The following is a 14,549-nucleotide window of genomic DNA, read 5'->3' on the forward strand; positions in this document are numbered from 1 at the left end:
TTCTCCCCTTCAGTCCGACTCTTGTCCAGGACGAGTCTCAGACCCTGTCTGGGCTCAAGCAGTTCACTCTGGCAGCGGCTGTTATTAACACAGGACAGGGTGGCAGGGGCAGGTGACCGCCGGACCGGGAGGATGTCCACCCGGAGACCGTGCTCAGAGTTTGGGGAATCCTTTCTCTTTATTAAACCTGTATTCAGTCCAGGTGAGCTACCAGGTGTTTCTTTCATAAGGGGAGTTTAAGTGATTCTTGCACAGTTAAGCTTTGTTCCAAGGCTCACGAAACCTGCATCTGTGTGGTGGTGGCCTTGTCCCCTGGAAATCCCTGGGCCGGGGTCAGCATCCCCAGGCCAGGTTGCGCCATGCTGCTCAGTGACATGTCGTATCAGCCCTGCCAGACGCCGGAGTGGCTACAGCTACGACAATAGTCTTTTTCAATAACCCGAACTTAATTTCCGAAGCTTCTTTCCTACGTATTCACGGGACTCACTCCAGTTCAATTTCTCTGATGTTTTTAACCTAGAAAAAAGAGTCTGGCCAAACGAATCCATTGAAGCTTCTCTTTCAAAATCCTCAGATAGCCTTTTGGGACCTAAAAAAAGACTTCAAAGGGCAGTCAGCAATTTCAAAGGCCTTTTCTTTATCCAGAGGTTCACAATAGAATGTGGCAAAAGACAAACAGCTTAGAGTGCGGTCCTTTCGCTACCTGTATGTCTTTTGATAAAGGAGGAGGAAATAAATAAAACGAAGGAAGGTGAGAGGGAGAAAGACAAGGAGGGAAGGAAGAAGGAAGGGAAGCAAGAGCACATATCAAAGTGCTAAAGAGACCGTTTTAAAATCAACGCATTATTTTAAAAACCCATACAATCTGTCAGCAAATGTGTTAAAATGCAGCAGTTACAATTTCTTGGAAATGGTCTATCAGTCATAATCCCTTTTATGTACTTATTTTTGCTAACGCCTATATTTCTAAGGACAAGGGCAAGATTTTCTTAGCTGCAATATGAACACAATTCTACAATGTCGTAATGCATAATGGTACAAGAGACGGGGCCCTCCCCCTCTGCCAGGTTGGATTTAACCTTAGTAAATGCAAAATTCTTTACAATCCCACCCTCACCCGCTAGGCAATGCCAGCAAACATCCCCAGCAAATACCATAAAGCACTTTGGACATGAATGAACATCAAGGCTTGGCTGGTTACACGAATCTTTTCTTCACTGCTCAAAAAACTATCTTTTCAAAACGCAGAGTTCACCTGTTAGTCTCACAGGAACTTACTTTTCAGGACGAAAATATTTCCCTAAAAATTATAATCAATTTATTAAGCACCACCGTAAAAAATTATTTCTGGGGACATTTGCCACACAACAAAAATCAAAAAGATTTGGGTTTTTCAGTTCAGAAGTCTCAGGGTATTTTTTTTTTTTTTTTAAAAACATGCTTAAAAGCATTCCAGTTGTGATTTTCACATAGGATGTGAAAATCTGTTCCAAAATCCTCCAAACCGAGCATCCATTATACCTGTAGATACTGATTTTGTAGCTCGCCTGTGTCTGAGCTGCAGAACCTTAGCAAAAATACTCTGGTCTGGAACCCTCACTTTGAAAAGTCACGTGAGATTCCACACTTGGCTTAGAACAGAGCAGCAATTTTTCTGAATCGTCTCTGTGCCTTCGCGTCCACAGCTCCCCTATACTTTGAGATCTGGGAGACAGGGTCTCAAACTGGATATAAGTCTCTTTTGCCAAATCATCTTCCCAGAAAGAGTCTGACTTACATTGCAGTTTGCAAACTTTGTACAGTAAGAAAAAAATCAACGGCAAGACAACCACACAGGCGACGCTGGTCACCACGGTAAGCAAAGACCATTGAGAATCATCTTCTTCGGCTCTTCTGGTAGAAAAGGTGACACACTGGTCTTGCTGGGGGGACACTCCTTTGGGACAGACACATGCCACGTATTGCCCGCCGGGCTCCAGGCCGTCTATGGTGACTTGGTTCTTGCTGGCGTCTGCATCCAACAGTAGCAGGTCCTTCTCACCGTGCTTGGAATACAGCACGGTCACTGCGGAGTTACGTGTGGTATTAATGATGCTCCAGGTCAAAGTCACGCTCTCTTTAGTCTCGCTGACCACCCGGAGGTTTTCTATGGTGGCATTCGCCTCCATGGGCATTGCTTGATCCAACGACGCCAGCTCTTCTCTCTTGCTTGCACTGGCTGGAGGAAGCTTCCTTCCGCCCATCTCGACCTTTAAGTTTCTTTTCCCACCCGGGTGGAGCTTGGGTGACAGCCTGCTGGCCACGGTGGTGCTTGCGGAAATGCCAGTGCTTCCAGTTGTGGTTGAAGAAACAATGGAGGAGGAGAAAGGAGAGAAAGAGAAGGACGCGGTGGCAGAAGGAGACAGAGTAGAATTAGACAGAGAAGAGGAAGACGTCGGGGAGGAAGAGGACCAGGGAGAGGACAATGCACCGGGTGTAGATGTCGCTCTTGCGGGTCCTGGCTGGCCCTCCTGCTCAGGGCTTCCTTCAGAAGCGTTTGCTGACAGGGTGGTTGTGACGACGCCAACCACCGTCACGGTAACCACGGCTTCCGACACCCCGGCCAAGTTCTTGGCCTTGCACTTGTAATCCCCGGCATCTTTGTAAGAAATGCCCGTCAGGCTTATGATGGACCATCTCACTCCTTCCCCTGGAGATTCCTGGATCACTGGGAGAAAACAAAAGCAGATGCTGTGAGAAAAGAAGGAAAAGCTCGAGCAATTATGCCGACTGAGAAGGAAACCATGTGTTCTACATGCAACCCTTCCCACATAAGCCACGGGGACGTGGGAAATGGCACCCTGCAAGTGTCTGGGTGGCAGGTGACAGTTTTTTTTTTTTTTTTTGAGACAGAGTCTCACTCTGTTGCCCAGGCTAGAGTGAGTGCCGTGGCGTTAGCCTCGCTCACAGCAACCTCAAACTCCTGGGCTCAAGCGATCCTCCTGTCTCAGCCTCCCGAGTAGCTGGGACTACAGGCATGCGCCACCATGCCCGGCTAATTTTTTGTATATATATTTTTAGCTGTCCATATAATTTCTTTCTATTTTTAGTAGAGATGGGGTCTCGCTCTTGCTCAGGCTGGTCTCGAACTCCTGAGCTCAAACGATCTGCCCACCTCGGCCTCCCAGAGTGCTAGGATTACAGGCATGAGCCACCGCGCCCGGCCGGGTGACAGTTTTTTTGTAGAGACGGGGTCTCGCTCTTGCTCAGGCTGGTCTTGAACTCCCAATCTCAAGCGATCCTCCCGCCTCGGCTTCCCAAAGTGCTAGGATTACAGGCGTGAGCCAAGACGCCTGTTCCTGTCTTGCAATATTTTATTAGCATGAACTAGCCAGTTTCAAATCACACAAAAACAGGGGGTTAAGTTCAGATCTTTGTAAACTCCTGGTTTCAGAGGGCAGAATGAAGACAATACCTGTGTAATTGGCCGGCGAGCTGTCGGATCTGGTCCACGTGAGCTGCGGGGTTGGGTAGCCAGTGGCATCACACCGCAGCAGCACGTTACTGCCCAGAGCAGACATGATTTTGGTGGCCGAGGCCATCACCGATGGCTTCAGGCAGCGTTCCAGCTCGGCCCGCTGGAACAACACTCCCGCGAGGCGCTCGGGCTCACTGCAAACCAGCAGCGGGTCGAGAAGCACCACAGCAAGGTCAGCAACCTTCGACAGCTCGATCTCCTTGGAAATGCGACAGTCGCAGAACCAAGGGTTGTCCTGCAGACCTGGAACGGAAAGCAGGAAAAAGCTGATCAAGGTCATCATTCTGATGACTTCAGTTTCCTCACGGCCTCTCGGGGAAGCAGAGATCGCTACGGTCTCCCTAAAAAACAGAAGTGCTTTGAGGGAGTAAGTAGAGTCACCTCGGTGTCACTTTTGCCCTGGAATCCAGCAGCCTGAATGAACACATCCCGTCTGTTGGTTCGGATCATTAACAGTCACAGCTAATGTTCATCGAACAGAACTCTGGGTGAGGTTCGTGTCTAAGCACTTACCTGAATTATCTCATTCAATCCCAGCATCCTAGGAGGAAGAGAGTGTTATTATCCCCATTTCACAGATGACAACACGAAGACACAGAGGGGCCAAGTAACTCGACCAAGATCACACAGCTAATCAGCGTCGGATCTGAATCCAGGTACCGCAGAACGCCACAAATACAGCAGGAGAGATATTTCTCACGTGCTGTGACAGTTCTTACAGCATTGTAAGCATGACGGGGTGCTCAGAGGCTCCTAACTCGGCCTGGAATATGTCACAGTTTTTTGTCATTTGAAGACACACTGAGGTCATGCAAGTCTTGTGTAGCAAGAACAGAGGGAGACGCAGGCAACGGCAGGACACAAGACGGGAAAGGCTGGTAGAGGCAGGAGCATGGCGTGGCATGAATGTCATAGGTGGTGGCCATGGAGGTGCTTTGCTCAAAGCTCCCTTCGAGAGAGAATCAGCTGCAGGGAATGGCGTGAGCTGACAGCTTGCAGTTAGCAAGGACCTACAGGGGCTGCCCCAGCTTCCAGAACTGTGAGCAGAAGCCTTTGGGCCTTCAAGGAGGCTGGCACTGAGAGCTGAAAGGCAAGTGAGGAAAATGTTACTGGAAGGCCGGGCGCTGTGGCTCACGCCTGTAATCCTAGCACTCTGGGAGGCCGAGGTGGGAAGATCGCTCGAGGTCAGCAGTTCGAGACCAGCCTGAGCAAGAGCGAGATCCCGTCTCTACTAAAAATAGAAAGAAATTATATGGACAACTAAAACATATATAGAAAAAATTAGCCGGGCATAGTGGCGCATGCCTGTAGTCCCAGCTACTCGGGAGGCTGAGACAGGAGGATCGCTTGAGCTCAGGAGTTTGAGGTTGCTGTGAGCTAGGCTGACACCACAGCACTCACTCTAGCCCGGGCAACAGAGTGAGACTCTGTCTCAAAAAAAAAAAAAAAAAATTCTATCTTTCTATGATGCCTATTTTTATTATAATAGCAGTCCATGACTGGCTCATATTCTTCCGTCAGTGTTGCCAAAAGTTTACTTTTTCTATCTTCTATTTTAAAAATTTGCTTTTCCTCCGTGGGAGAGTAACCTTGAACTTTCTCCTCTTCTGTTTAGTCTTGTGAATCTACAACTAGTTCTCTAATTAATATTCATTTGAATTCTGTTCTCTCAAGTGTTGGCTCCTTCACTCAATTGCATGCCACAAGCGGACTTTCTAGTTTATTTTTACACTGCAGATGACTGAGTGTGGCCCTGGAACCTAACGTCCGGGCTGCAATCCCAGTTCCACCAAGCTTCGTTACTGGAAGCCATTCTTCCTAACTCATTCAACCACTGCTATATCATAAAGATGCCAACGCCCCTTCTATACTCCTGAAGAACCTCACGGTGAGTTGAAAAGCAACTGGAGCAGAAGGCTGAGTGGACCCGAGCATGAGCACTGGTGTGGTCTCAAGAGTCCAGGCAGGCCGGGCGCAGTGGCTCACGCCTGTCATCCCAGCACTCTGGGAGGCCGAGGTGGGTGGATCGCTCGAGGTCAGGAGTTCGAGACCAGCCTGAGCAAGAGCGAGACCCCCCATCTCTACTAAAAATAGAAAGAAATTATCTGGACAGTTAAAAGTCTATATAGAAAAAATTAGCCGGGCATGGTGGCACGTGCCTGTAGTCCCAGCTACTCGGGAGGCTGAGGCAGGAGGATCGCTTGAGCCCAGGAGTCTGAGGTTGCTGTGAGCGAGGCTGACGCCACGGCACTCTAGCCCAGGCAACAGAGTGAGACTCTGTCTCGAAAAATAAATAAATAAAATAAAATAAAATAAAAGACTGGACAGCTAAAGGTATGTACAGCAAAGCATCTATATATGAAAAGCCCAGAGGCTTGCGAGCTTACCGAGAATGATTCTTGGTGAAAAGTTCAGGCTTCCAGGTGTTGCAACTGAGTGAGACCAGCTCTCCAGGAAATCTGGCGGCAACGTGGTCAGTCTGTTGCTCGATAGATCCAGGTAGGTGAGGTTCTTCAGGTACCTGGTCGCCTCACTTGGCACACTGGTTATTCTGTTATTGCGCAAATCCAGGGTCCTGAGCTGGGGCACGTCCAGCAGAGACGCCCAGGGGAAAGCAACTAGAGAATTCCCGTCCAAGCGCAGCTCGTGCAGCTGCTTGAGGTTGTAAAAGCTGCTGGGGTCAACAGTGACCACGGAGTTGTAACTCACCCAGAGGTACTGCAGCTCCACCAGGTAGTAGAAGGCTTCTGAGGGGATCCTGCGGATGACGGTCTTCTCTATGCGAAGCTTCACGGCGTCCACGGGGAAGTTGGTGGGCAGCTCGTTGATATCCATGTCGTTACATAGTATCGACCTAATGTCACGAGAGCAAGGCAAGGAAAGCCACTTGGCAAGACTCATTTGAAACATGTATCGACTTTTCAACCTCAACTAGTTATCTGGGCCGGGCGCGGTGGCTCACGCCTGTAATCCCAGCACTCTGGGAAGCCGAGGCGGGAGGATCGCTGGAGGTCAGGAGTCTGAGACCAGCCTGAGCAAGAGCGAGACCTCGTCTCTACTAAAAATAGAAAGAAATTAGCTGGACAACTAAAAATAGATATAGAAAAAAATTAGCCAGGCATGGCAGCACATGCCTGTAGTCCCAGCTACTCGGGAGGCTGAGGCAGGAGGATCGCTTAAGCTCAGGAGTTGGAGGTTGCTGTGAGCGAGGCTGATGCCACGGCACTCTAGCCCGGGCAACAGAATGAGACTCTGTCTCAAAAAAAAAAAAAAAAAAAAATCTGTTCAAGTCTGGCTAATCTGCTCATTAATAATGCATTGTCATCATCATCATCTTCATCATGATCATGATGACAGAGGCTACTATTTGGCTCAAGCATATGAAATCACCATTTTTGTGGTAAAAAAATGATCAAATATCCACAATTTCATGTGATTCAACCTAATATTTATTGGGCTCTTTACTTGCAAGGCTTGTGCAACAAGGTCACCTCCGTTACTTTATTTAATCATCATGACAATCTACCATCTCTTTGCTCTACCAGTGAGGTGGATATTGGGTAACAGGTAAAAAGCACCAGCCCTCAAGGCACCTTGATCTTGGTGCCAATCTGAGCTCTGCCACCTCCTCTGTGGCCGTGGAAATCCACTTCACCTGTCTTTCACCTTCCTTTTCCCCTATGGCATTATGACGATGATTAATGTGAAATTTACACCTTCCTGGCACATCATAAGCATTCAGTAGGCGTTTGCTGCTGTTACCAGCAACATCAATTTTGCATCAGAAAGAACTGTGGCCCCCCCCACCAACATTCGGTAACTTCCCAAGGCCACCCAGCCAGTGGGTCACCCAGCCACCTAGCAAAACCACTTCTGTCCAACTCCCCAGTGAACCTTTTTAGGAAAGAGCCCGTTTTAAAAGAGTCCCCTCCAGCCTGAGCGAGAGCGAGACCCTGTCTCTACTAAAAATAGAAAGAAATGATCTGGACAGCTAAAAATATATATATAAAAAAATTAGCCAGGCCGGGCGCGGTGGCTCACGCCTGTAATCCTAGCACTCTGGGAGGCCGAGGCGAGTGGATCGCTCAAGGTCAGGAGTTCGAGACCAGCCTGAGCAAGAGTGAGACCCCGTCTCTACTAAAAATAGAAAGAAATTATATGGACAACTAAAATATATATATACAAAAAATTAGCCGGGCATGGTGGCACATGCCTGTAGTCCCAGCTACTTGGGAGGCTGAGGCAGTAGGATCGCTTAAGCCCAGGAGTTTGAGGTTGCTGTGAGCTAGACTGACGCCACGGCACTCACTCTAGCCCGGGCAACAGAGTGAGACTCTGTCTCAAAAAAAAAAAAAAAAATTAGCCGGGCATGGTGGCGCGTGCCTGTAGTCCCAGCTACTCGGGAGGCTGAGGCAGGAGGATCGCTTGAGCCCAGGAGTTTGAGGTTGCCGTAAGCGAGGCTGACACCACGGCACTCTAGTCTGGGCAACAGAGCGAGACACTGTCTCAAAATAAATAAATAAATAAATAAATAAATAAAAGAGTCTCCTGTTAAAAATCATAAATTGACGCTTTTTAAGAGGATCATTTATTTAAGAAAAAAAAACAAATATTCACAGTAGATGTTTCAAGTGGAGCTTAGTTTTAACACCGTGCCCTGCGCATTGCTTTCTGCCTAAGGAATAAACCAGAAACTAAGAGTTTGTTCCCTTTACCACTCACTAACTTAAGTGACCTTGAGCAAGTCACGTTTTGATCTTGTTTGTGGGCACGTGTAAAACAAACACAGAAAAACAAGGCTGTGCCACGTGTGGGTTTCAAGTATGAGGAATACGAGAATTTAGATTCATTATAGCCTGAAAAAAGATCTATGTATCATCGCTCGGGAAAATTCCAAGGATTTTAGGAGCTCTGTGCCAGGAACAGGGGTGAAAGACCAAGTATATTTCTTTTTGTACCACAATACTTATTACCAAAATAGTTGCAATCTTTTTTGATATAGAACAAAGACTACTTGAAATCTCCAGGTGTAAGTGTTGTGACATATCGATACCATTAGCTTTGCTCGTGGTTCTTAACACTGGCTACACGTTAGTCCTTTAAATCAGAATCTATGGGCAAGAGCCTGGGCATAAGCATTTTGAAACTCTTTTCAGGGAATCCTATTTTTTAATTTAATCATTTTGTCTTGAAATAATTGTAGATTCAGGTGCAGCTGGGAAAGTACTAGAGTGAGGCCAGGCACGATGGCTCACACCTGTAAGCCACCACTGTGGGAGGCCAAGGTAGGAGGATCAAGGTGGGAGGATTCACTGGAGACCAGGAGTTCAAGACCAGCCTGGACAACATAGCGAGACCCCTGTCTCTACAAAAAAAATCTTTAAAAATTAGCCTGGAATGGTGGCACGTGCCTGTAGTCCCAGCTACTCGGGAGGCTGAGGCAGGAGGATGGCTTGAGCCCAGGAGTTTGAGGTTGCAGTGAGCTATCATTGTGCCTCTGCACTCCAGCCTGGGAGACAGAGCAAGACCCTGTCTCTGGGGGGGCGGGGGAAGATCTATTTCTCTCCTGTAATATAATCTGAATTGCTGAATATGGATGATAAAAAGTTTTGCAGAACATTATCTAATTATAACACACTACATGTTTAGTAAATAATAACAATAAAACGGCCATTCAGTAAAACACACCACGTTAAATCCGTGGGTTTGAAAAACCAGACCATAATGTAAACCGAGTGAGCAGCAGGAAGCTGCAGCAATGCTGGTGGCGTCGCCTCCTTTCTGTGAATTCAGGACAAGACCCTGGGGGTTCGCTGGAATTTTCTAGCAATACCTCTTACTCCTCGTCTCTATTTTGTATCACAGATTTCAGTGCCACTTTATACGAGACAGCCGCAGTTTCTAGTCATCAAGAAAGCATTCCAGGGTGGTCTAATAGAAAAAACCCTGAACTGGAAGCTAAAAGACCAAGCATCTTCATCAACTCAGTCACTGCATCAACCTGACGTGACTAAGGTAAGTCATTTAGTCTCTGTGCAGTTTGGTTTCTTCTCTTATAAAATAACAGAAGTCAAATTAGATTATTTCGAGTTCTTTCCAGGCATAATATTTTTATGATTTTTATAAAATCCATCAATAATGAGGCCATCCTGGAGAAGGAAACATTTCTGTGATTGTTTTTCTCAAAAGCACCCTGGTCTAGTTATTAACTGCTGCCAGCCCCGGGCAAGTAGGGCTTTGATTTGTGACTGTCCTGACCATTGTCTTTAACCACCCAGTAAATATCTTAAAAAGAAAACAAGAATTGGTTACGTTCATATAGTAACAAGATACATTACTCACAAATACGTTTGAGTTATTATTATTTGTTTAAAGTCGTAAGACGTTAAGTTGGGCTATTTTAACAAATTGTTTTGTTTAAGAACGACTGTTTATTTTGACCAAGTCACAAATACTTTGATTATTAAATACCCTCTCCCCCCTCCAAAAAAAATCAAGGTCTACTATGTTTAGCTAACAGCAGTTCTGTTTTGCATTTAACTTCTATCTAAAAGGACTCATGCACATTTTAAGCAAATGACTATTCTCACTTCGCAGGTAGATGTAAGAGCAACCTAGAGATTAAATAACTTCTGTGAGATATACAGAACCTTCTTTACTTTGCAAATTCCATCAGCTTAAAATGAGAAATTCTAACGATGAACGTCTCTAACTTCAGTCTCGCGATCTTCCTTCCTGCTGACCAGTCGGCATGAATAATCCTCAAATGAGATGGCGTACCCTGACCGCAGGTGACCAGGACGCGGCCAGCTCCTGCTCAGCCCTGCCCTCTCACGCTGCCTGTTATATAATCAAGGACTGAGCTGGCCACACACATTCCAGGTTTGACCTCCCGAAAGGGACATTTTGTGAGTCTGAGCATGATGAGCATTTTTGTAACACAGCATGCTGGTTTAGGAGTGTCAGATAATTTGAGAGCCTTTTGAGAGTTAAACTGCTCAACATAAAAGCCAGGAAGGAGTGAGCAACGAGCATTAACCCAATCCAATTAAAGCTTATATACATTAAACCTTCTCTCCTCCGATTTCTGATAGTCAAACATTTGCTTTCTAAAGAAGGCTGTCTTGTTTGAGCCATTTGTCAGGGAAATTAGCACACGTCGTCGCAGGGAGAGGAGCGTACCTGGATCCCAAGCCGTCGTTCCTGCCGGGGGGGTCGCAGGTGCACTGGGAAGGACACGAACAGCCCCCTCCTTCCAGGCAGCTCAGCACGACGCACAGACAGGCAAAGAGACGCATCACTCCTTTTCGAGGGTACCTGAACAAAAGGTAGAAAGCAAACCCGAAGCATCGAGAAGCGGGTGTGCCAGGCGTACAAACGGCCATTCAGCGGCAGCAGATTACACGGGATTAGCTGAGATCCGTAGTTACTTAACCTTCAAGCGTGTCTTGCAGGGGATCCCTCCTCCCAGCCTTTGAACACGCTTTTAGCAAAGTAACACATTCTATTAGCCGGGCACGGTGGCGCATGCCTGTAGTCCCAGCTACTCGGGAGGCTGAGGCAGGAGGATCGCTTGAGCCCAGGAGTTTGAGGTTGCTGTGAGCTAGACTGATGCCACGGCACTCACTCTAGCCTGGGCAACGGAGTGAGACTCTGTCTCAAAAAAAAAAAAAAAAAAAGTAACACATTCTAAGGAAAGCGAAAATCCAACACATGTCAAGACAATTCCAACGGTTACCCATATCTAGGTTTGCAAGCAGATGCCTATTCAATCCCTTTCCTACAGATGTATTTGCCAGGACTCCCTAAAACATTTTTAGGGAGTGCTAAAAATAACTCAGTCACGGCAGAGGTTCGAAAATTCCGTCGATTATTTCCATATGGTCCCGTTATAAATTTTTTTGCCTTTGCTTTTTACCAGGATGCACCACATTCGGTTTTACAAAATTTCGTTTGAAAAATAGAAGCACGTGATATACAATTGATTTAGAATACAGTTATCGATGCTGCCACATGCTGGTTTATTTCCAAAAGCAAAGCAAGGCCGGGCGCGGTGGCTCACGCCTGTAATCCCAGCACTCTGGGAGGCCGAGGTGGGCGGATCGTTTGAGCTCAGGAGTTCGAGACCAGCCTGAGCAAGAGCGAGACCCCATCTCTACTAAAAATAGAAAGAAATTATATGGACAACTAAAAAATATATATAGAAAAAATTAGCCGGGCATGGTGGCGCATGCCTGTAGTCCCAGCTACTTGGGAGGCTGAGGCAGGAGGATCGCTTGAGCTCAGGAGTTTGAGGTTGCTGTGAGCTAGGCTGACGCCACGGCACTCACTCTAGCCTGGGCAACAGAGTGAGACTCTGTCTCAAAAAAAAAAAAAAAACAAAAAAAAAAAAAAAAAAAGCAAAGCAAACCAAGTCTGGTACATAGATTTTTTTTTTTTTTTTTTTAGGAAAAATGCTTCAATCCACACTAATGGGGCAGGACTACAACTCCAGTGAGAGTGTTTTGAGACTCTTTCTGATCATCTCAGTATATGTGTAAGGTTTAAGTTTATCCCAGCATCTTTATTTTTAATGCAAGCAGTTATCTCTGTTCAAAAATATATTTTATTCCAAGCTAGTTTCCCAACTTACGGGCATCAAAACCATATGTGACGATCAACTGTCATTCCGTTAGCAATATTAGGCTCTATCAGATAATAAAAATTAAAGTAAATTAAAACTATCCCACACACATAAAACGGAGAATTTGCAGGGGAAATCAAGGATTGAAGTAATAAACATATGTCATTTCACCTTTTTATTGGGTGGTTCTAGCCGTCATCTTTAAACCAAAAACTTTTTTAAAAAAGTTAATTCTAGGCCGGGCGCGGTGGCTCACGCCTGTAATCCCAGCACTCTGGGAGGCCGAGGTGGGCGGATCGTTTGAGCTCAGGAGTTCGAGACCAGCCTGAGCAAGAGCGAGACCCCATCTCTACTAAAAATAGAAAGAAATTATATGGACAGCTAAAAATATATAGAGAAAAAATTAGCCGGGCATGGTGGTGCATGCCTGTAGTCCCAGCTACTCGGGAGGCTGAGACAGGAGGATCGCTTGAGCTCAGGAGTTTGAGGTTGCTGTGAGCGAGGCTGACTCCACGGCACTCACTCTAGCCTGGGCAACAGAGTGAGACTCTGTCTCAAAAAAAAAAAAAAAAAAATTAATTCTACAAAAATAAGAATATTATGCAAAATATTATTTAAAACTAAGAATTTATACAGAAACAAGAGAATCTAGAAAACTTTGCTCAATTAAAATAAAACATTGCAAGTTTTCAGATTCTGCACAATTCATTTGTTCATCAAATATTGGCCAAGTACTTCCTCCGTGCCAAGCACTGAGGGGTACAAGAATGAACAAGACAGACTCGCACGATAAAGGGAGGAACAGAGGACTGAAGACACACAAGAGAAGAACAGCAAAGCCAGCCCGTGTTGGTGGAGCAGGACTTCCTAGGTGGGTGGTATCTGAGCTGCCTCTTAGAGGATGCATGTTAATGTATCATGGGGAAGTCAAGAAAAGGGCCAACAGCAGAGAAAAAGGGAGCCAAGCAAGAAGCAGTATGTCGTCCTCAGAGAATGGCAAGCACGTCTTGTAGCTCAGGCTTGAGATTTTGAGGCAGGAAGTTAAAGAGGGGGAAGGATAAAGCTGAGAGGTAAGTGGGGTTGAAGCTATGGAGGAAGGGCCTTAGATTACCTGTTAAAGAGCTTAGGTAACAGGAGCAATAAAGGTTAGGCCTGGGCGTGGCAGCTCAGATTATCACATTAGGTAGGATTCTCCAGCGGCTGTGCGGAGTAAAGGTTTAGATAGAACACGCAAGAAGGGGTGAAGAGGCTATAGGTGGACGGCTACGGTTGGAGTCCAGGTGAGCAGACTTCGGGCTGCAACCTTGATTGCAGTGTTGGAAATGGTTAGGACAGAGCAGCTTCAGGAATCACCTAGGAGGGAGAAATGCTGGATTAGATGTAAAGAAGAAGAAAGAAGGAGGAGGAGAAGAAAGATAAGATGAAGAAGGAGATGATGAGGCGAGGAGGAGGAAGAAGATGAGGAAAGGAAGAAGAAGGAAGAAGAAGAAAGATAAGATGAGGAAAGAAAGGAGGAGGAAGAAGAAAGGAGGAAGAGAAGAGATTTAAGAACACCCCTAGGGCCAGGCGCGGTGGCTCACGCCTGTAATCCTAGCACTCTGGGAGGCCGAGGCGGGAGGATCGCTCGAGGTCAGGAGTTCGAGACCAGCCTGAGCAAGAGCGAGACCCCGTCTCTACTAAAAAAATAGAAAGCAATTATCTGGACAACTAAAAATATATAGAAGAAATTAGCCAAGCATGGTGGTGCATGTCTGTAGTCCCAGTTACTTGGGAGGCTGAGGCAGGAGGATCGCTCGAGCCCAGGAGTTGGAGGTTGCTGTGAGCAAGGCTGATGCCATGGCACTCTAGCCAGGGTGACAGAGTGGGACTCTGCCTCAAAAAAAAAAAAAAGAAAAAAAAAGGAACACCCCTAAGGTTTCCCAGCAGTGAGATGCAGAGGTGGGAGCCCTAGGTGAGTTTTTGAGCACAAGAGAAGGAAGAAATGGGAGAATGGAGACAAATAGACCTTTGATCACCAAATGACCAAGATGGTTTGTGATTTATTAGTTTCATGGATGTTATGACCTACACAGGACAAGACATGCCAAATCGAGTATAGAAAAGCTGTTTAAAGATCAAACATCAGAAGTTAGTAAACTAAGAGGTCAGAGACGGCTGTGTAACCAAAGCCAAGTCCTCCCGTCTTGTCACATAAGCAAACTGATCGATTAATGTCATATTAAAATGTAAGTACTGTCCACTGTTGACGTCTTTTATGCCTGAGGCATAGTTGCTGCTTGATCATTGCTGGACATGAGTCCAGGCTTTGCAAATCAGAACTCCGAATCCATTTTCTATGCAATATGACACGAATTGTCTTGGCCTTTGAATGGCCCTGTGACTTGGGGCACAAACCCTTACAGCTCCAGA

The 14,549-nt window shown here is 46.3% G+C and overlaps 1 protein-coding gene across 1 annotated transcript; it reads right to left on the minus strand.

The window, feature by feature from the left end:
- Nucleotides 1-1,568: 1,568 nt before the first annotated feature.
- Nucleotides 1,569-10,815, minus strand: LRIT3 (leucine rich repeat, Ig-like and transmembrane domains 3). The gene is made up of 4 exons (XM_069459201.1): nt 10,700-10,815; nt 5,905-6,371; nt 3,455-3,760; nt 1,569-2,707 (listed from the first exon to the last, which is right to left on the minus strand). Exons 1-4 carry the CDS (start codon nt 10,813-10,815, stop codon nt 1,569-1,571), a joined length of 2,028 nt encoding a protein of 675 aa, XP_069315302.1.
- Nucleotides 10,816-14,549: the final 3,734 nt, after the last annotated feature.

This window comes from Eulemur rufifrons, chromosome 26 (assembly GCF_041146395.1).
Source record: "Eulemur rufifrons isolate Redbay chromosome 26, OSU_ERuf_1, whole genome shotgun sequence".
NCBI classification, from domain to species: domain Eukaryota; kingdom Metazoa; phylum Chordata; class Mammalia; order Primates; family Lemuridae; genus Eulemur; species Eulemur rufifrons.

Bases quoted from the DNA above. Each gene is read 5' to 3' on its own strand.
- LRIT3 (XM_069459201.1), bottom strand. From the start codon at position 10,815: ATGCGTCTCTTTGCCTGTCTGTGCGTCGTGCTGAGCTGCCTGGAAGGA. The intron at 3,761-5,904 runs GTAAGCTCGCAA...TTTCCGTTCCAG, and splicing joins TTCACCAAGAATCATTCTCG to GTCTGCAGGACAACCCTTGG. The intron at 2,708-3,454 runs GTATTGTCTTCA...GTTTTCTCCCAG, and splicing joins CTCGCCGGCCAATTACACAG to TGATCCAGGAATCTCCAGGG.